Here is a 23,316-nt window from a genome sequence, read left to right as displayed (position 1 = left end):
GAACCATACTTAGGCAGCCTGTTTTCCCACTATGGGTTGTGGGTAGTTGTTGTCTCTGATTGAGAACCATACTTAGGCATCCTGTTTTCCCACTATGGGTTGTGGGTAGTTGTTGTCTCTGATTGAGAACCATACTTAGGCAGCCTGTTTTCCCACTATGGGTTGTGGGTAGTTGTTGTCTCTGATTGAGAACCATACTTAGGCAGCCTGTTTTCCCACTATGGGTTGTGGGTAGTTGTTGTCTCTGATTGAGAACCATACTTAGGCAGCCTGTTTTCCCACTATGGGTTGTGGGTAGTTGTTGTCTCTGATTGAGAACCATACTTAGGCAGCCTGTTTTCCCACTATGGGTTGTGGGTAGTTGTTGTCTCTGATTGAGAACCATACTTAGGCAGCCTGTTTTCCCACTATGGGTTGTGGGTAGTTGTTGTCTCTGATTGAGAACCATACTTAGGCAGCCTGTTTTCCCACTATGGGTTGTGGGTAGTTGTTGTCTCTGATTGAGAACCATACTTAGGCAGCCTGTTTTCCCACTATGGGTTGTGGGTAGTTGTTGTCTCTGATTGAGAACCATACTTAGGCAGCCTGTTTTCCCACTATGGGTTGTGGGTAGTTGTTTTCTGTTTTGTGTTGCTGCACCTTACAGGATTGTTTCGTTTCACTCTCTTTGTTATTTTGTTTAGTGTTTCTGTTCTAATAAATATAACATGAACACTTACCACGCTGCACATTGGTCCGATTCATCCTATTCCTCATCAGAAGAGGAAGACAATCGTTACAGAGGGATCTTGTTCTTTCTGACAGTTTGCTTTGTAACTGTCTTGAGTCTCAGTGAAATGTATTAATTAATTAACCAATTACCATACAGAATCCAATATCAGCCTCACCATCACCACACCCTTTCTGGCATCCAATGCCCATCATTCATTCTAGAAAGGTTGGCATAATCTCACCAGGGGAAGCTACATGAAGACAGACTGGCATAATCTCACCAGGGGAAGCTACATGAAGACAGACTGGCATAATTGAATGAATATTTAAATTCAGACCTAACAACCATCTGACTCCTCTAGTGATGTCTAGTGATTGAGCCATCCATGGGGTGATATCCTTTACATCCCTGTGGCTGATATCTGTTATCTACCTCTCTGCCTAGCTGTGAAAAGGTAGCGGTATCCCTGGTGGATGACACTTCTATTATCTAAAGGTTTATCTTTGTCTCCGGGTGATATTCTGCTATTTCCTTTTCATCTGAGCTGTCATTTAGCGTGGCTCCTCCAGGCTCCCTCCCTCCCCAGACAGACAGACAGACAGACAGACAGACAGACAGACAGACAGACACACACACACACACACAGACAGACAGACAGACAGACAGACAGACAGACAGACAGACAGACAGACAGACAGACAGACAGACAGACAGACAGACAGACAGACAGACAGACAGACAGACACACACACACACACACACACACAGACAGACAGACAGACAGACAGACAGACAGACAGACAGACAGACAGACAGACAGACAGACAGACAGACAGACAGACAGACACAGACACAGACAGACAGACACACAGACAGACAGACAGACAGACAGACAGACAGACAGACAGACAGACAGACAGACAGACAGACAGACAGACAGACAGACAGACAGGCAGACAGACAGACAGGCAGGCAGGCAGGCAGACAGGCAGACAGACAGACATACAGACAGACAGACTACACTGAGACTCCCTAAGACTAGGCTGCTCTTTAAACCACCAGATGTACCTGCTGCCTCTCTGGGCTTTTACTGCACTTTCATACCATTAATTGCAGGGGAAATCATTTCAAAACGACCCATTTGAAATTCATTTGAAAGACTTCCACCAATTTAAAATACCTTTGAAATAAACCACCACCCATTTGGAATTCATCTTTAAAGACACCCAGGTCAGTTCATAGCCCATCAGAGGTGACTCTTTTCCCAATTCCCGCGCAGCGCAGGGTGTCATATTACCTGCTCCCCTCACTCCTGTCCATAATATAATTCTCTACCCACTGACTGTTTTATATATATTCCCCTGCCACTCCCAGAGAGTCTGAGTACTAGTGCTGTGCGATTAGTGTCTTTTGAAAGAATCACAGTTTTTCGGTTTCAGTATTGCATATTTTTCTAAACATTAAATGCACTGAGTATTATGTGGGTTGAATGCTGTAACAACACAGTATATAACTATTAATAAATGTCCATGATGGTAGTGACTGCCCATGACTACTTATCACTTAATAACCATAATTTATTCACATTACTTTAATGAAATATTTCAATTGTTGTATAGATTACATTTGGTGACTTCATTTCATTCCAAGTCCTCATCTCTATAGAGCGGTTGTCTAGGCTGTCTGACAAAATCACTATTTTAGTAGTTCTTCAGAGTAAATAAGGCATACTTTGAATACTGCTGAATACCAACTATCAATCGCTTAGATCATGTATTTTCAGGTAGAGATACACTACATGGCCAAAAGTGTGTGGATACTTGCTTGTCAAACATTTCAGTCCAAAATCCTGGGCATTAATATAGAGTTGGTCCCCCCTTTGCTGCTAAAACAGCCTCCACTCTTCTGGGAAGGCTTTCCACTAGATGTTGGAACATTACTGTGGTCGCTCTGGATAAGAGCGTCTGCTAAATGACTTAAATGTAATGTAATGTAATGTTCTGGGAAGGCTTTCCACTAGATGTTGGAACATTACTGTGGGGACTTGCTTCCATACAGCCACAAGAGCATTAGTGAGGTCTGGGGTTAATGTCAGGGCTCTGTGCAGGCCAATCAAATTCTTCCACACCGGGTCTCGACAAACCTTTTCTGTATGGACCTCGCTTTGTGCGTGGGGGGGCAATGACATGCTGAAACAGCTAAGGACCTTCTCCAAACTGTTGCCACAAAGTTGGAAGCACATAATTGTGTAGAATGTCATTGTATGTTGTAGTGTTAAGATTTCCCTTCACTGTAACTAGGGGGCCCGAACTATGAAAAACAGCCCCAGACTGTGCAAACCTTACAGTTGGAGCAAGAATCATTCTCCTCGCATTCGCCAAACTTCAGATTCGTCTGTCGGACTGCCAGGTGGTGAAGCGTGATTTATCAATCCAGAAAACGCGTTCCCACTACTCCAGAGTCCAATGGCGGTGAGCTTTACACCACTCCAGCCGACGCTTGGCATTGCGCATTGTGATCTTAGGCTTTTGTGCGGCTGCTCGGCCATGGAAACACATGTCATGAAGCTCCTGATGAACAGCTCTTGTGCTGATGTTGCTTCCAGAGACAGTTTGGAAATCAGTAGTGAGTGTTGCAACCAAGGACAGACGATTTCTACTCTCTACGCGCTTCAGCGGTCCCGTTCTGTGAGCTTATGTGGCCTACCACTTCGCAGCTGAGCCTTTGTTCCTCCTAGACGTTTCCACTTCACAATAATATCAATTACAATTGAATGGGGCAGCTCTTGCAGGGCAGAAATTTGATGAACTGACTTGTTGGAAAGGTGGCATCCTATGACTGAACCACAGTTCTTCAGTAAGCTCATTCTTCTGCCAATGTTTGTCTATAGAGATTGCATGGCTGTGTGCTCGATTTTATACACCTGTCAGCAATGGGTGTGGCTGAAATAGCCAAATCCACTCAGTTGAAGGGGTGTCCACATACTTTTGCATATGAAGTGTAGCAGTGGCAGCTGTACTGAACTCATCAAAGGTGGCATCCTATGACGGTCTCACGTTGAAAGTCACTGAGCTCTTCAGTAAGGCCGTTCTACTGACAATATTTACTATGGAGATTGCATTGCAGTGTGTTTGATTTTATACACCTGTCAGCGACGGGTGTGACTGAAATAGCCAAATCCACTAATGGGTGTCCACATACTTTTGGCCATGTAGTGTACCTCGTGAATCCGTGTCTGCCCCACACAGACCAGACAAGTAGGCGCGCAATGGATTATGGTCATTGTAGTTAATTACCATGTTTTCTGCGCTACACCACTCAGAATATTGACCTATTGGAAACTATAACACTCTACTACATCGCACAGTTTGGGCTTTATCTAATTTATCTCTAGAAATACTGTGCAATGACCGCATTGATCTCATAGGAAACAATAACAGACCTAAATGTAATTCAAATGATTGAACCGATGTAGGTCAACATTTCAGTTAATCGCTTAGCACCACTGAGTACTCCTGTGTCCTGTCTATCTGTCTCTACCCGTCTGTCTAAGAGCATGTCTATCTGCCTCTGCCCATTTGTCTGAGAGCCTGTCTATCTGTCTCTACCTGTCTGTCTGAGAGCCTGTCTATTTGTCTCTACCTGTCTGTCTGAGAGCCTGTCTATCTGCCTCTGCCTGTCTGTCTGAGAGCCTGTCGGCCGGCCTTTACCTGTCTGTCTGAGAGCCTGTCTGTCTGCCTCTACCTGTCTTTCTGATAGCCTGTCTATCTGCCTCTGCCTGTCTGTCTGAGAGCCTGTTGGTCTGCCTCTACCTGTCTGTCTGATAGCTTGTCGGTCTGCCTTTACATGTCTGTCTGAGAGCCTGTCGGTCGGCCTTTACCTGTCTGTCTGATAGCCTGTCGGTCTGCCTCTACCTGTCTGTCTGAGAGCCTGTTGGTCATCCTCTACCTGTCTGTCTGATAGCCTGTCTGTCTGCCTCTACCTGTCTGTCTGATAGCCTGTGAGCCCCAACCTCAAAGCCCAAATGTAGTCAAAGTACTGATAAACTGTCTGGGACCCGAGAGAAGGGCTGACAGGCAGCCCATCTATGCACACAAACGCACATGCACACGCACACACACACACACACACACACACACACACACACACACACACACACACACACACACACACACACACACACACACACACACACACACACACACACACACACACACACACACACACACACCTGCACACACATCCCCCTCCAAATACTCGTTCTCTCACATAAACAGGCCCTCTGGCCTTCCTGTCTGTAGTTCACATGTGCATGATTGTATCAGTAACTGCTGAATCCTTCCTCCTCCTTGTCAACCTCATCCTCCTCCTCCTTCCTCAACCCAAAGCTCCAGAGTATTTAGCCCGCTAAGTGAACTGGCTAACATCTCCTATGAGGGGAGCTGTACATCATAAATGTGTCTGAAACTTTTTTTAACCCCCTTTTTCTCCCCGATTTCTATCTTATCTCATCGCTGCAACTCCCCAACAGGGTCGGGAGGCGAAGGTCGAATCATGCGTCCTCCGCCATACTGCGCTTCTTACCACCTGCCCGCTTAACGCGGAAGCCAGCTGCCCCAATATGTCGTTTTTACTGACGACCAAGGTCAACATGCAGGCGGCACAAGGAGTCACGAGAGCACGATGAGCCTCCCCGGCCAAACCCTCCTCCGGTCAGACCCTCCCCCGGCCAAACCCTTCCCCGGTCAGACCCTCCCCCGGCCAAACCCTCCTCCGGTCAGACCCTCCCCCGGCCAAACCCTTCCCCGGTCAGACCCTCCCCGGCCAAACCCTTCCCCGGTCAGACCCTCCCCCGGCCAAACCCTCCTCCGGTCAGACCCTCCCCCGGCCAAACCCTTCCCCGGTCAAACCCTTCCCCGGTCAGACCCTCCCCCGGCCAAACCCTCCTCCGGTCAGACCCTCCCCCGGCCAAACTCTCCCCCGGTCAGACCTTCCCCTAACCTGTACGACGCGGTGCCAACTGTGCGCCGCCCTATGGGACTGTAGTGACCTTGGACTTGCGAGCCTGTGTGTGCATTTGCACTTATGTGAGTGTGTGTGATGTTAGCCATGCTCTTTTCAAATCAAATACAATTGTATTGGTCACATACACCTATTTAGCAGATGTTATCGTGGGGGTAGTGAAATGCTTGTTCCTAGTTCCAACAGTGCAGTAGTATCTAACAATTCACAACAATACACACAAATCCTAAAGTAAAAGGATAGAATTAAGAAATATATCAATATTAGATCGAGCAATGTTGGAGTGGCATCGACTAAAATACAGTAGTATAGAATACAGAATATACATATGAGATGAGTAAAGTAGTATGTAAACATTGTTAAAGTGACTGGTGTTCCATTATCAAAGTGACTAGTGATCCCAAGTCTATGTACATAGGGCAGCAGCCTCTAAGGTGCAGGGTAGAGTAACCAGGTGGTAGCCGGCTAGTGACAGTGACTAGGTTCAGGGCATGGTACTGGGTGGAGGCCGGCTAGTGACAGTGACTAAGTTCAGGGCATGGTACTGGGTGGAGGCCGGCTAGTGATGATTATTTAACAGTCTGATGGCCTTGAGATAGAAACTGTTTTTCAGTCTCTCGATCCCAGCTTTGAAGCATCTGTGCTGACCTCACCTTCTGGATGGTAGCGGCGTGAACAGGCAGTGGCTCGGGTGGTTAATGTCCTAATTTTGGCCTTCCTGTGACATCGGGTGCTGTACAGTCGTGGCAAAAGTTTTGAGAATGACACAAATATTAATTTTCACAAAGTTTGCTGCTTCAGTGTCTTTAGATATTTTTGTCAGATGTTACTATGGAATGCTGAAGTATAATTACAAGCATTTTATAATTGTCAAAGGCTTTTATTGACAATTACATGAAGTTGATGCAAAGAGTCAATATTGGCAGTGTTGACCCTTCTTTTTCAAGACCTCTGCAATCCGCCCTGGCATGCTGTCAATTAACTTCTGGGCCACATCCTGACTGATGGCAGCCCATTCTTGCATAATCAATGTTTGGAGTTTGTCAGAATTTGAGGGGTTTTGTTTGTCCACCCGCCTCTTGAGGATTGACCACAAGTTCTCAATGGGATTAAGGTCTGGGGAGTTTCCTAGCCATGGACCCAAAATATTGATGTTTTGTTCCCCGAGCCACTTAGTTATCACTTCTGCCTTATGGCAAGGTGCTCCATCATGCTGGAAAAGGCATTGTTCGTCACCAAACTGTTCCTGGATGGTTGGGAGAAGTTGCTCTTGGAGGATGTGTTGGTACCATTCTTTATTCATGGTGTTCTTAGGCAAAATTGTGAGTGAGCCCACTCCCTTGGCTGAGAAGCAACCCCACACATGAATGGTCTCAGGATGCTTTACTGTTGGCATGACACAGGACTGATGGTAGCGCTCAGCTTGTCTTCTCCGGAAAAGCTTTTTTTCCGGATGCCCCAAACAATCGGAAAGGGGATTCACCAGAGAAAATTACTTTACCCCAGTCCTCAGCAGTCCAATCCCTGTACCTTTTGCAGAATATCAGTCTGTCCCTGATGTTTTTCCTGGAGAGAAGTGGCTTCTTTGATGCCCTTCTTGACACCAGGCCATCCTCCAAAAGTCTTCGCCTCACTGTGCATGCAGATGCACTCACACCTGCCTGCTGCCATTCCTGAGCAAGTTCTGTACTAGTGGTGCCCCGACCCCGCAGCTGAATCAACTTTAGGAGACGGTCCTGGCGCTTGCTGGACTTTCTTGGGCGCCCTGAAGCCTTCTTCACAACAATTGAACCACTCTCCTTGAAGTTCTTGATGATCCGATAAATGGTTGATTTAGGTGCAATCTTACTGGCAGCAATATCCTTGCCTGTGAAGCCCTTTTTATGCAAAGCAATGATGACGGCACGTTTTTCCTTGCAGGTAACGAAGGCAGAGGACGAACAATGATTCCAAGCACCACCCTCCTTTTGAAGCTTCTAGTCTGTTATTCGAACTCAATCAGCATGACAGAGATCTCCAGCCTTGTCCTCGTCAACACTCACACCTGTGTTAACGAGAGAATCACTGACATGATGTCAGCTGGTCTTTTTGTGGCAGGGCTGAAATTAGGTGAAATGTTTTTTGGGGGATTCAGTTCATTTGCATGGCAAAGAGGGACTTTGAAATGATTTGCAATTCATCTGATCACTCTTCATAACATTCTGGAGTATATGCAAATTGCCATCGTACAAACTGGGGCAGCAGACTTTGTGAACATTTATATTTGTGTCATTCTCAAAACTTTAGGCCACGACTGTAGGTGTCCTGGATGGCAGGCAGTGTGCCCCCGGTGATGCGTTGAGCAGACCGCACCACCCTCTAAAGAACCCTGTGGTTGCAGGCGGAGCCCTGTGCTTAGGGGCCAAGCCAAATTTCTTCAGCCTCCTGAAGTTGAAGAGGCGCTGTTGCGCCTTCTCCATCACACTGTCTGTGTGGGTGGACCAAGCTTTCCATCTTCTCCGTTGCGGTCCCATTGATGTGGATAGGGACGTGCTCCCTCTACTGTTTCCTGAAGTCTACGATCAGCTGCTTCGTTTTGTTGACGATGAGTGAGAGGTTATTTTCCTAGCACCACTCTGCCGGGGCCCTCACCTTCTCCCTGTAGGCTGTCTCGTCATTGTTGCTAATCAGGCCTACTACTGTGGTTCCGTCTACAAACTTGATGATTGAGTTGGAGGCGTGCATGGCGACGCAGTCATGGGTGAATAGGGAGTACAGGAAGGGGCTGAGCATGCACCTTTACGGTATGCAAATTGTGGATTTAGGGTGTTGGGTAAGATAGAGGTGATATGATCCTTAACTAGCCTCTCAAAGCTCTTCATGGTGACAGAAGTGATTGCTTCTGAGTGCCATCTTACAACCCATTGGGTTTGAAGGTCAACGTGATCCATTTTATCTTCCTCTCCGTCTATTACCTGTCCAGCACTAGGCCAGAGAATGAAGAGATTTAGCCTTAGGGGTGGGAGAGAGGCTAGGCCCTCTAGGGCCCCCATGTCTCTCTTTAATACCCTCTAGGGCCCCCATGTCTCTCACTAATACCCTCTAGGGCCCCCATGTCTCTCTCTAATACCATCTAGGGCCCCCATGTCTCTCTCTAATACCCTCTACTCTGGTTCCCCATCTCTCTCTAAGACCCTCTACTCTGGTCCCCCAGCTCTCTCTGACCCTCTACTCTGGTCCCCCATCTCTCTCTAAGACCCTCTACTCTGGTCCCCCATGTCTCTCTCTAAGACCCTCTAGGGCCCCCATGTCTCTCTCTAATACCCTCTCGGGCCTCCATGTCTCTCTCTAATACCCTCTACTCTGGTCCCCCATCTCTCTCTAAGACCCTCTACTCAGGTCCCCCTTGTCTCTCTCTAAGACCCTCTACTCTGGTCCCCCATGTCTCTCTCTAATACCATCTAGGGCCCCCATGTCTCTCTCTAATACCCTCTACTCTGGTCCCCCCATGTCTCTCTCTAATACCCTCTACTCTGGTCCCCCATGTCTTTCTCTAATACCCTCTAGGGCCCCCCATGTCTCTCTCTAATACCCTCTAGGGCCCCCAAGTCTCTCTCTAATACCCTCTAGGGCCCCCCATGTCTCTCTCTAATACCCTCTAGGGCCCCCATGTCTCTCTCTAATACACTCTAGGGCCCCCCATGTCTCTCTCTAATACCCTCTAGGGCCCCCATGCTCGAGGCCCCCATGTCTCTCTCTAATACCCTCTAGGGCCCCCCATGTCTCTCTCTAATACCCTCAAGGGCCCCCATGTCTCTCTCTAATACCCTCTAGGGCCCCCATGTCTCTCTCTAATACGCCTCGAGGGCCCCCATGTCTCTCTCTAATACCCTCTAGGGCCCCCCATGTCTATCTCTAATACCCTCTAGGGCCCCCCATGTCTCTCTCTAATACCCTCCAGGGCCCCCCATGTCTCTCTCTAATACCCTCTAGGGCCCCCATGTCTCTCTCTAATACCCTCTAGGGCCCCCCATGTCTCTCTCTAATACGCTCTAGGGCCCCCATGTCTCTCTCTAATACCCTCTAGGGCCCCCATGTCTCTCTCTAATACCCTCTAGGGCCCCCATGTCTCTCTCTAATACCCTCTAGGGCCCCCATGTCTCTCTCTAATACCCTCTAGGGCCCCCATGTCTCTCTCTAATACCCTCTAGGGCCCCCATGTCTCTCTCTAATACCCTCTAGGGCCCCCATGTCTCTCTCTAATACCCTCTAGGGCCCCCATGTCTCTCTCTAATACCCTCTAGGGCCCCCCATGTCTCTCTCTAATACCCTCTAGGGCCCCCATGTCTCTCTCTAATACCCTCTAGGGCCCCCCATGTCTCTCTCTAATACCCTCTAGGGCCCCCCATGTCTATCTCTAATACCCTCTAGGATCAGAAACACCTGATCATGTAATTTCCTATTGTTTATTTGTTGACTTTAATTTAATCACTCTGATAGGACTGGAGATGATTAGTATGCATCCCCAAAATTAGCAGAACAGTGGCGCAGTGTGTGTGGTGTGGCGAGGTGACATTGAAGTGGAGGGCTACACACACACACACACACACAGGGAAGTGAAGTGCTACTGAAAGACAAGTGTGCCCTTTCCCCACAACACATAAATCATAGGGAGTCAGTCCAGTGTGGAGATGTGATAATGTCACTGTTGGGAATGACTGGAGTATTTCACAGTGGGTCTTACACTCCACAGAGCCTGGGTAGGTGAAAAGGCTAAAGTGGCATTTATCATCTGCTGTGAACACTACACAGTTGGCAGGAGTGTGTTTAAATGTACTACAGTATGATGTAAGTATGAGAGGAAGGATGTCAGTTGAGATTTACATGTAACTGTTGTAGCAGTATTTGAGTACCTGCTCCTATTTAGGTGCATGTCGTAATATTACTGTCTGTGTGAGTAGTTCGGCATTATGCCAGTATGTGTGTGTCTATGAGTGATGTTGTGTGTGTGTGTGTGTGTGTGTGTGTGTGTGTGTGTGTGTGTGTGTGTGTGTGTGTGTGTGTGTGTGTGTGTGTGTGTGTGTGTGTGTGTGTGTGTGTGTGTGTGTGTGTGTGTGTGTGTGTGTGTGTGTGTGTGTGTGTGTGTGTGTGTGTGTGTGTGTGTGTGTGTGTGTGTGTGTGTGTGTGTGCGCTTGTCCGTGTCTTTGTGAGTTTAAATGATCCTGTGAATTCCCTGTCTGCAGTGTGTCTTTACAGTATTATAGCAATCCTCTACATAAAAAGGCCATAAAACTCAATACCTCCACAGTTGACCCTATTAAGGCAGGGCCAGCCGCTTATCACTGCATACTAACAGTCATTTAGCCTGGCTGCCGCTACTCAGAGCCAGGGCCAGGACTGGGGCTATTTGGGCAGCCAGGAAATCAATGAGGTTAGAGGGAGAAACGGAGAGGTTATAGAGGAGCCTGTCTCAGAGCAGCTCTCTCAATCTCAGACACATACAGTACAGAAGCCAAGTGTTTTTATCATGGCTGTGGCTCTGGGCCCTGGAGGCGCCATGGCTGGATGTGTAATGCAGAGCAGGGCCAGGCGCCATGGCTGGATGTGTAGTTCAGAGCAGGGCCAGGCGCCATTGCTGGATGTGTAGTTCAGAGCAGGGCCAGGCACCATGGCTGGATGTGTAGTTCAGAGCAGGGCCAGGCACCATGGCTGGATGTGTAGTTCAGAGCAGGGCCAGGCACCATGGCTGGATGTGTAGTTCAGAGCAGGGCCAGGCATCATGGCTGGATGTGTAGTTCAGAGCAGGGCCAGGCGCCATGGCTGGATGTGTAATTCAGAGCAGGGCCAGGCGCCATGGCTGGATGTGTAGTTCAGAGCAGGGCCAGGCACCATGGCTGGATGTGTAGTTCAGGGCCAGGCGCCATGGCTGGATGTGTAGTTCAGAGCAGGGCCAGGCGCCATGGCTGGATGTGTAGTTCAGAGCAGGGCCAGGCGCCATGGCTGGATGTGTAGTTCAGAGCAGGGCCAGGCGCCATGGCTGGATGTGTAGTTCAGAGCAGGGCCAGGCGCCATGGCTGGATGTGTAGTTCAGAGCAGGGCCAGGCGCCATGGCTGGATGTGTAGTTCAGAGCAGGGCCAGGCGCCATGGCTGGATGTTTAGTTCAGACCAGGGCCAGGCGCCATGGCTGGATGTGTAGTTCAGAGCAGGGCCAGGCGCCACCTTTTTTAGCGCCCATTCTCATTCTGTCACGCAATCTTTCAGAAGTTCCTGTTTTTTACTCTCTTGTTTCGTCTGTGATCTCTTACATGACAGCTCATGGTTTCTCTTCATCACTCTCCGATGTTGAGACCTCTAACAGATCTCTCTCTCTGCGTGTCTCTTTCTTCCCTCGACAGACGCCAATGCCTGCCCCGCCAAGGAGTTCCAGTGCCATAACAGGAAATGTGTGGCTCCCATCTTTGTGTGCGACGGCGACGACGACTGCGGGGATTGGAGTGATGAGGAGAAGTGTTCCACTTCCCGCTGTGGCTCCCAGGAGTTCCGCTGTAACGACTCGGAGTGCATCCCAGCTCTGTGGAGCTGTGATGGAGACCCTGACTGCAGGGATAAGTCTGACGAGTCTATGGAGCGCTGTAGTCGCCGGACAGAGCCCCAGAAGCCCCGGTGCTCGGCGGGGGAGTTTCAGTGTGGAAGTGGAGAGTGTGTCCACCTCAACTGGAAGTGTGACGGAGAAGCCGACTGCAAGGACAAATCTGACGAGGCTGACTGCGGTAAGTCACCTACTGAATCTAGGCTTGGGTCACCTGAGGATCCACGCAGGATGTGGTACTACATCTACAGTGCATTCAGAAAGTATTCAGACCCCTTGACTTTTTCCACATTTTGTTACATTACAGCCTTATTCTAAAATTGATTAAATTGTTTTTTCCCCCCTCATCAATCTATGCACAATACCCCATAATGACATCACAATACCCCATAATGACATCACAATACCCCATAATGACATCACAATACCCCATAATGACACCACAATACCCCATAATGACACCACAATACCCCATAATGACACCACAATACCCCATAATGACACCACAATACCCCATAATGACAACTCAAAAATAGATTTTTAGAATTTTTTGCAAATGTATAAAAAAAACTACAGAAATATCACATTTACAAGAGTATTCAGACCCTTTACTCAGTACATTGTTGAAGCACCTTTGGCAGTGATTACAGCCTCGAGTCTTCTTGGGTATGACACTACAAGCTTGGCACACCTGTGTTTGGAGAGTTTATCTCATTCTCTGCAAATCCTCTCAAGATCTGTAAGGTTGGATGGGGAGCGTCGCTGCACAGCTATTTTCAGGTCTCTGCAGAGATGTTTCGATCGGGTTCAAGTCCGGACTCTGGCTGGGCCACTCAAGGACATTCAGAGACTTGCCCCGAAGCCACTCCTGCATTGTCTTGGCTGTGTGCTTAGGGTCGTTGTCCTGTTGGAAAGTGAACCTTTGCCCCAGTCTGAGGTCCTGAGCGCTCTGGAGCAGGTTTTCATCAAAGATCTGTCTGTACTTTGCTCCGTTCATCTTTCCCTCAATCCTGAATGGTCTCCCAGTCCCTGCCACTGAAAAAAATCCCCACAGCATAATGCCACCACCACCATGCTTCACCGTAGGGATGGTACCAGGTTTCTTCCAGACGTGACGCTTGGCATTCATGCCAAAGAGTTCAACTTGGTTTTATCAGACCAGACAATCTTGTTTGTCATGGTCTGAGTCCTTTAGGTGCCTTTTGGCAAACTCCAGAGGGCTGTCATGTACCTTTTACTGAGGAGTGGCTTCCGTCTGGCCACTCTAGAGAAAACGAGTACTTTCTTCTGAAACTCGTCAGTCTATTCTTGTTCTGAGAAATTAAGGCTATTCTAATGCTAGTAATTGCCAAGAAACTGAAGATCTCAACTAGCAGCTTCTTTAAATAGTACCCGTAAACACCAGTCTCAATGTCAACAGTGAAGAGGTGACTCCAGGATGCTGGCTTCTAGGCAGAGTTCCTCTGTCCAGTGTCTGTGTTCTTTTGCCCATCTTAATCTTTTATTTTTATTGGCCCGTCTGAGATATGGCTTTTTCTTTGCAACTCTGCCTAGAAAGCCAACATCCTGGAGTCACCTCTTCACTGTTGACGTTGAGACTGGTGTTTTGCTGGTACTATTTAATGAAGCTGCCAGTTGAGGACTTGTGAGGCTATGTAGATATTCCATAAAAAATCTGCCGTTTCCAGCTACAATAGTCATTTACAACATTAACAATGTCTACACTGTATTTCTGATAAATTTGATGTTATTTTAATGGACAAAACATTTGCTTTTCTTTCACAAACAAGGACATTTCTAAGTGACCCCAAACGTGTTAATGGTAGTATAGGTGTGTGCCTTTCCAAATTACCACAGGTGGACTCAATGGAAACAGGATGCACGTCAGCTCAATTTCGAGTCTCATAGCAAAGGGTCTGAATACTTATTTATGTAAATAAGGTGTTTCTGCAAACCTGCTTTCAGTTTGCCATTGTGGTGTATTGTGTGTAGATTGATGAGGGGAAATTATGTCATACATTTTTAGGCTGTAACGTTACAAAATGTGAAAAAGTGAAGGGGTCTGAATACTTTTTAATGCACTGTGTACATATATAGTCTATATGGACAGGTAGTAGATTCTGCTGCGTGTGCAGGGTTATAGTAAGCTTAGAATGACTAAATAGCTTTAAATCACTATCTATGTACAATTAATGTATGTGGATAGATTTGTGAGTGTACAGGCATTGGTGTATGTGTGTTCTAGCGTCTTTGTCTGTATGTGTGTGCCTGCGTGTCGGTTTGTGCATGGATGATACGGTATGCTATCAAACCCCTCTTGAGACCTCTGTGTTGGCACCCGTTTATAAGATGCTCCATGCTGGAATCACCACGGCAATCAGTGAGGTTGGTTGCCATGCAACAGTGTGATGATTGGAACAGTGAAGAGCCCTTGAGAGGTAGCGAGGGTCCTCATAACCTGGCCCTCTCTCCCTGAGTAACACACTATTCTCAACCCCGGAGACCACTCAGTAATGACAATCACTGATCACAAAGACAGGGAGGAAGTCAGAGTCGATTCATGCAGGGGTCTCAGACTTGTTAGAGGGTTTGGATGTTAAAACATGATTCCTACCATTATAATCAAAATCACTATCATGATTCACATCTCCATTCCAATTAGACTGGTTTGGATTTCTCGCTGACCAATATAAAAAAAATATTTTAGAAAATCTAACCTTTATTTGACGAGACAAGCCAGTCAGAAACAAATTCTTAATGACAATGACAGCCTACCAGGGAACAGTGGGTTAACTGCTTTGTTCCGGGGCAGAACTAGAGATTTTTACCATGTCAGCTCGGGATTTGATCCAGCAACCCTTCAGTTACTGGCCCAACGCTCTAACCACTAGGCTACCCTGCCACCCCATATGGCTGCCATTTTCTCCTATTCTGGAACTTTGAGGGTTTATCATATAGCCTGTCTAGTAATTTAATAGGATCTCTATGGTAAACACCTCCCAGCTTCTCATTTCCACAGGATTTCTCTGGAGCAGAGGGGAGTTAGGGGAGAAGGGTGGAACGGAGGGTGATTACTGTTGAATTGGAATGCACTCTGTGTTTGCCTAACCCAAGACAAAACACACACATCTTTTCACAGGGTTCATTTTCTTTCTGACAGGACACCAGGTTGGGGTTGGATCACTAGAGAGATACATAGAAAGTTGGATGATGAGCAGTTGAATTAACATCACATTTGTGGCTCTCTCTTGTGGTCTCTTGATTTCGACTCCCTCACACACTCTCTCTCTCTATCTCTTTGTGTTCTCTCCTCCACAGCTCTGCTGACCTGCCGTCCAGATGAGTTCCAGTGTGGTGATGGGTCCTGTATCCATGGAACCAAGCAGTGCAACAGGGTGCACGACTGTCCTGACTTCAGTGATGAGGCCGGCTGTATCAACGGTGGGTGGACCCTGCCTTCTGTTCTGTTCTTTATCTCCTGGATAATGCATTATGTCCTGTTCTTTATCTCCTGGATACTGCATTACGTCCTGTTCTTTATCTCCTGGATACTGCATTATGTCCTGTTCTTTATCTCCTGGATACTGCATTATGTCTTGTTCTTTATCTCCTGGATACTGCATTATGTCCTGTTCTTTATCTCCTGGATACTGCATTATGTCCTGTTCTTTATCTCCTGGATACTGCATTATGTCTTGTTCTTTATCTCCTGGATACTGCATTATGTCCTGTTCTTTATCTCCTGGATAATGCATTATGTCCTGTTCTTTATCTCCTGGATACTGCATTATGTCTTGTTCTTTATCTTGGATACTGCATTATGTCCTGTTCTTTATCTCCTGGATACTGCATTATGTCCTGTTCTTTATCTCCTGGATACTGCATTATGTCTTGTTCTTTATCTCCTGGATACTGCATTATGTCCTGTTCTTTATCTCCTGGATACTGCATTATGTCCTGTTCTTTATCTACTGCATTATGTCCTGTTCTTTATCTCCTGGATACTGCATTATGTCTTGTTCTTTATCTCCTGGATACTGCATTATGTCTTGTTCTTTATCTCCTGGATACTGCATTATGTCTTGTTCTTTATCTCCTGGATACTGCATTATGTCCTGTTCTTTATCTCCTGGATACTGCATTATGTCCTGTTCTTTATCTCCTGGATACTGCATTATGTCCTGTTCTTTATCTCCTGGATACTGCATTATGTCTTGTTCTTTATCTCCTGGATACTGCATTATGTCCTGTTCTTTATCTCCTGGATACTGCATTATGTCCTGTTCTTTATCTCCTGGATACTGTTCTTTATCTCCTGGATACTGCATTATGTCCTGTTCTTTATCTCCTGGATACTGCATTATGTCCTGTTCTTTATCTCCTGGATACTGCATTATGTCCTGTTCTTTATCTCCTGGATACTGCATTATGTCCTGTTCTTTATCTCCTGGATACTGCATTATGTCCTGTTCTTTATCTCCTGGATACTGCATTATGTCCTGTTCTTTATCTCCTGGATACTGCATTATGTCTGTTCTTTATCTCCTGGATACTGCATTATGTCCTGTTCTTTATCTCCTGGATACTGCATTATGTCCTGTTCTTTATCTCCTGATACTGCATTATGTCCTGTTCTTTATCTCCTGGATACTGCATTATGTTCTTTATCTCCTGGATACTGCATTATGTCCTGTTCTTTATCTCCTGGATACTGCATTATGTCCTGTTCTTTATCTTATGTCATTATGTCCTGTTCTTTATCTCCTGGATACTGCATTATGTCCTGTTCTTTATCTCCTGTCCTGTTCTTTATCTCCTGGATACTGCATTATGTCCTGTTCTTTATCTCCTGGATACTGCATTATGTCCTGTTCTTTATCTCCTGGATACTGCATTATGTCCTGTTCTTTATCTCCTGGATACTGCATTATGTCCTGTTCTTTATCTCCTGGATACTGCATTATGTCCTGTTCTTTATCTCCTGGATACTGCATTATGTCCTGTTCTTTATCTCCTGGATACTGCATTATGTCCTGTTCTTTATCTCCTGGATACTGCATTATGTCCTGTTCTTTATCTCCTGGATACTGCATTATGTCCTGATTCATTATGTCCTGTTCTTTATCTCCTGGATACTGCATTATGTCCTGTTCTTTATCTCCTGGATACTGCATTATGTCCTGTTCTTTATCTCCTGGATACTGCATTATGTCTGTTCTTTATCTCCTGGATACTGCATTATGTCCTGTTCTTTATCTCCTGTCCTGTTCTTTATCTCCTGGATACTGCATTATGTCCTGTTCTTTATCTCCTGGATACTGCATTATGTCCTGTTCTTTATCTCCTGGATACTGCATTATCTGGATACTGCATTATGTCCTGTTCTTTATCTCCTGGATACTGCATTATGTCCTGTTCTTTATCTCCTGGATACTGCATTATGTCCTGTTCTTTATCTCCTGGATACTGCATTATGTCCTGTTCTTTATCTCCTGGATACTGCATTATGTCCTGTTCTTTATCTCCTGGATACTGCATTATGTCCTGTTCTTTATCTCCTGGATACTGCATTATGTCCTGTTCTTTATCTCCTGGATACTGCATTATGTCCTGTTCTTTATCTCCTGGATACTGCATTATGTCCTGTTCTTTATCTCCTGGATACTGCATTATGTCCTGTTCTTTATCTCCTGGATACTGCATTATGTCCTGTTCTTTATCTCCTGGATACTGCATTATGTCCTGTTATCTCCTGATACTATGTCACTGTTCTTTAATACTGCATTATGTCCTGTTCTTTATCTCCTGGATACTGTTCCTGATACTGCATTACTTTATCTCCTGATACTGCATTATGTCCTGTTCTTTATCTCCTATACATCCTGGATACTGCATTATGTCCTGTTCTTTATCTCCTGGATACTGCATTATGTCCTGTTCTTTCTGTGCATTATGTCCTGTTCTTTATCTCCTGATACTGCATTATAATACATCCTGTACTTTATCTCACTGATACTATAATACATCCTGATACTACACTGTACTGTATTATGTCCATCCTAGATACTATGTCCACTGTGACTGTTCCAATAATCCAAAATAGTTTTTTTCCACTATACTTTACTCACTTTGTTTTCACACTAAAGAAGGCATTTATGGGTACATTGGGACACACTACTGCCGTAGATGAGAAATGTCCCTTTCTTTCTTCATATCCTTACCACATTCTCCTCTCCAGCTCTGTGGGCATTTTTGAGAATAATGTTGAAGCAGAACTGTTTCTGTATATCTATGGTACAGTAACTCTAGATTTTATTGCTATGTGTCTATGGTAACACGTTCATATTTGGCAGCTACGGTCTTTGTCTTGTCTATCTATGCCAGAGAGAACTGAAGGTCAAACTAATGCTGACTGCACTTTATTTAGGACCCGTATTTGTGAGATGTGGTCCGTGATCACCTGGAATCCATAACACACTGCTTGTGTGTACTAACCTGACAGTGTTAAAACTCCAGCATGCAGACAGACAGTAGTATCGTGTTAAAACTCCAGCATGCAGACAGACAGGAGTATAGTGTTAAAACTCCAGCATGCAGACAGACAGGAGTATAGTGGTGTAACTCCAGCATGCAGACAGACAGTAGTATAGTGGTGTAACTCCAGCATGCAGACAGACAGTAGTATCGTGGTGTAACTCCAGCATGCAGACAGACAGTAGTATCGTGGTGTAACTCCAGCATGCAGACAGACAGTAGTATCGTGTTAAAACTCCAGCATGCAGACAGACAGGAGTATAGTGTTAAAACTCCAGCATGCAGACAGACAGGAGTATAGTGGTGTAACTCCAGCATGCAGACAGACAGTAGTATAGTGGTGTAACTCCAGCATGCAGACAGACAGTAGTATCGTGGTGTAACTCCAGCATGCAGACAGACAGTAGTATCGTGGTGTAACTCCAGCATGCAGACAGACAGTAGTATCGTGTTAAAACTCCAGCATGCAGACAGACAGTAGTATAGTGGGGTAACTCTAGACAGTAGTATAGTGGTGTAACTCCAGCATGCAGACAGTAGTATAGTGTTGTAACTCCAGCATGCAGACAGACAGTAGTATAGTGTTGTAACTCCAGCATGCAGACAGACAGTAGTATAGTGGGGTAACTCTAGACAGTAGTATAGTGGTGTAACTCTAGACAGTAGTATAGTGTTATAACTCCAGCATGCAGACAGACAGTATTATAGTGGGGTAACTCTAGACAGTAGTATAGTGTTGTAACTCCAGCATGCAGACAGACAGTAGTATAGTGGGGTAACTCCAGCATGCAGACAGACAGTAGTATAGTGGGGTAACTCTAGACAGTAGTATAGTGTTATAACTCCAGCATGCAGACAGACAGTAATATAGTGGGGTAACTCTAGACAGTAATATAGTGGGGTAACTCCAGACAGTAATATAGTGGGGTAACTCTAGACAGTAATATAGTGGGGTAACTCCAGACAGTAATATAGTGGGGTAACTCTAGACAGTAATATAGTGGGGTAACTTTAGACAGTAATATAGTGGGGTAACTCCAGACAGTAATATAGTGGGGTAACTCTAGACAGTAGTATAGTGGGGTAACTCCAGACAGTAGTATAGTGGGGTAACTCTAGACAGTAGTATAGTGTAACTCCAGACGGTAATATAGTGTAACTCTAGACAGTAATATAGTGGGGTAACTCCAGACAGTATTATAGTGGGGTAACTCCAGCATGCAGACAGACAGTAGTATAGTGGGGTAACTCCAGCATGCAGACAGACAGTAGTATAGTGGGGTAACTCCAGCATGCAGACAGACAGTTAGTGGGGTAACTCCAGCATGCAGACAGACTGTAACTCCAGGCATCAGACAGCATAGCTGTATAAAGTTACATGGCTGTAGAGTCTGGAAGACAGCCAGGGGCTCACATTACAGAGGAGTGTAGTATCAAGGTGTATTACAGAACAGTGTAGTATCAGGGTGTATTACTGTACAGTGTAGTATCAGGATGTATTGTTATAGGATGTATTACAGTACAGTGTAGTAGTAGGATGTATTACAGAACAGTGTAGTATCAGGGTGTATTTCAGTACAGTGTAGTTTCAGGGTGTATTTCAGTACAGCGTAGTATCAGGGTGTATTTCAGTACAGTGTACTACAGGATGTATTACTGTACAGTGTAGTATCAGGATGTATTACAGTACAGTGTAGTATCAGGGTGTATTTCAGTACAGTGTAGTATCAGGATGTATTACTGTACAGTGTAGTATCAGGATGTATTACAGTACAGTGTAGTATCAGGGTGTATTACAGTACAGTGTAGTATCAGGATGTATTACAGTACAGTGTAGTAGTAGGATGTATTACAGTACAGTGTAGTAGTAGGATGTATTACAGTACAGTGTAGTATCAGGATGTATTACAGTACAGTGTGTAGTAGGATGTATTACAGTACAGTGTAGTATCAGGATGTATTACAGTACAGTGTAGTAGTAGGATGTATTACAGTACAGTGTAGTGTCAGGATGTATTACAGTACAGTGTAGTATCAGGATGTATTACAGTACAGTGTAGTATCAGGATGTATTCAGTACATGCAGGATGTATTACAGTACAGTGTAGTATCAGGATGTATTACAGTACAGTGTAGTAGTAGGATGTATTGTTGTAGGATGTATTACAGTACAGTGTAGTAGTAGGATGTATTACAGTACAGTGTAGTAGTAGGATGTATTACAGAACAGTGTAGTATCAGGATGTATTACAGTCTGCAGGATGTATTACAGTACAGTGTAGTATCAGGATGTATTACAGTACAGTGTAGTATCAGGATGTATTACAGTACAGTGTAGTAGTAGGATGTATTACAGTACAGTGTAGTAGTAGGATGTATTACAGTACAGTGTAGTATCAGGATGTATTACAGTACAGTGTAGTAGTAGGATGTATTACAGTACAGTGTAGTATCAGGATGTATTACAGTACAGTGTAGTAGTAGGATGTATTCAGTACAGTGTAGTATCAGGATGTATTACAGTACAGTGTAGTAGTAGGATGTACTACAGTACAGTGTAGTATCAGGATGTATTACAGTACAGTGTAGTATCAGGATGTATTACAGTACAGTGTAGTATCAGGATGTATTACAGTACAGTGTAGTATCAGGATGTATTACAGTACAGTGTAGTAGTAGGATGTATTACTGTCAGTGTAGTATCAGGATGTATTGTTGTAGCATGTATTACAGTACAGTGTAGTAGTAGGATGTATTCAGTACAGTGTAGTAGTAGGATGTATTACAGTACAGTGTAGTATCAGGATGTATTACAGAACAGTGTAGTATCAGGATGTAGTACAGAACAGTGTAGTATCAGGATGTATTACAGAACAGTGTAGTATCAGGATGTATTACAGAACAGTGTAGTAGTAGGATGTATTACAGAACAGTGTAGTATCAGGATGTATTACAGAACAGTGTAGTATCAGGATGTATTACAGAACAGTGTAGTGTCAGGATGTTTTACAGAACAGTGTAGTATCAGGATGTATTACAGAACAGTGTAGTATCAGGATGTATTCAGTACAATGTAGTAGTAGGATGTATTACAGAACAGTGTAGTAGTAGGATGTATTACAGTACAGTGGTATCATGATGTATTACAGAACAGTGTAGTATCAGGATGTATTACAGAACAGTGTAGTATCAGGATGTATTACAGTACAGTGTAGTATTAGGATGTATTACAGAACAGTGTGGTATCATGATGTATTACAGAACAGTGTAGTAAGGATGTATTACAGTACAGTGTAGTAGTAGGATGTATTACAGAACAGTGTAGTAGTAGGATGTATTACAGAACACAGTTCAGGATGTATTACAACAGTGTAGTTCAGGATGTATTACAGTAAATAGTATCAGGATGAGCAGTGTAGTAGTAGGATGTATTACAGTACAGTGTAGTAGTAGGATGTATTACAGTACAGTGTAGTATCAGGATGTAGTACAGTGTAGTAGTAGGATATTACAGTACAGTGTAGTAGTAGGATGTATACAGTACAGTGTAGTAGTAGGATGTATTACAGTACAGTGTAGTATCAGGATGTATTGTTGTAGGATGTATTACAGTACAGTGTAGTAGTAGGATGTATTACAGTACAGTGTAGTATCAGGATGTATTGTTGTAGGATGTATTAAGTACAGTGTAGTAGTAGGATGTATTACAGATCAGTGTAGTATCAGGATGTATTACAGTACAGTGTAGTAAAATTACAGAACAGTGTAGTTCAGGATGTATTAGAGAACAGTGTAGTATCAGGATGTATTACAGAACAGTGTAGTATCAGGATGTATTACAGAACAGTGTAGTATCAGGATGTATTACAGTACAGTGTAGTATCAGGATGTATTACAGAACAGTGTAGTATCAGGATGTATTACAGAATAGTATCAGGATGTATTACAGTACAGTGTAGTATCAGGATGTATTGTTGTAGGATATATTACAGTACATAATAGGATGTATTACAGTACAGGTATCAGATGTATTGTTGTAGGATGTATTACAGTACAGTGTAGTAGTGGATGTATTACAGTACAGTGAGATAGGATGTATTGTTGTAGGATGTAACAGTACAGTGTAGTAGTAGGATGTATTACAGAACAGTAGTATCAGGATGTATTACAGAACAGTGTAGTATCAGGATGTATTACAGAACAGTGTATCCAGGATGTATTACAGAACAGAGTATCAGGATGTATTACAGTACAGTGTAGTATCAGGATGTATTACAGAACAGTGTAGTATCAGGATGTATTACAGAACAGTGAGTATCAGGATGTATTACAGTACAGTGTAGTATCAGGATGTATTACAGAACAGTGTAGTATCAGGATGTATTACAGTACAGTGTAGTATCAGGATGTATTACAGAACAGTGTAGTATCAGGATGTATTACAGAACAGTGTAGTATCAGGATGTATTACAGAACAGT

The 23,316-nt window shown here is 44.7% G+C and overlaps 1 protein-coding gene across 2 annotated transcripts in view; it reads left to right on the top strand.

Annotated features, from left to right (window-relative positions):
- The window catches only part of LOC118385848 (low-density lipoprotein receptor-related protein 8-like), a 413,768-nt gene that overhangs the window by 298,624 nt on the left and 91,828 nt on the right, over positions 1-23,316 (top strand). For both annotated transcript variants that reach the window (XM_052462856.1, XM_052462855.1), the window contains exons 5-6: positions 12,110-12,484; positions 15,622-15,744. In XM_052462856.1, coding sequence (XP_052318816.1) covers positions 12,110-12,484; positions 15,622-15,744 — 498 coding nt within the window. The remainder of the gene's footprint in view (positions 1-12,109; positions 12,485-15,621; positions 15,745-23,316) is intronic.

Source organism: Oncorhynchus keta, chromosome 1 (genome assembly GCF_023373465.1).
Source record: "Oncorhynchus keta strain PuntledgeMale-10-30-2019 chromosome 1, Oket_V2, whole genome shotgun sequence".
In the NCBI taxonomy this organism is placed as follows: Eukaryota; Metazoa; Chordata; class Actinopteri; order Salmoniformes; family Salmonidae; genus Oncorhynchus; species Oncorhynchus keta.
This window is presented reverse-complemented; position numbering and strand designations above follow the sequence as displayed.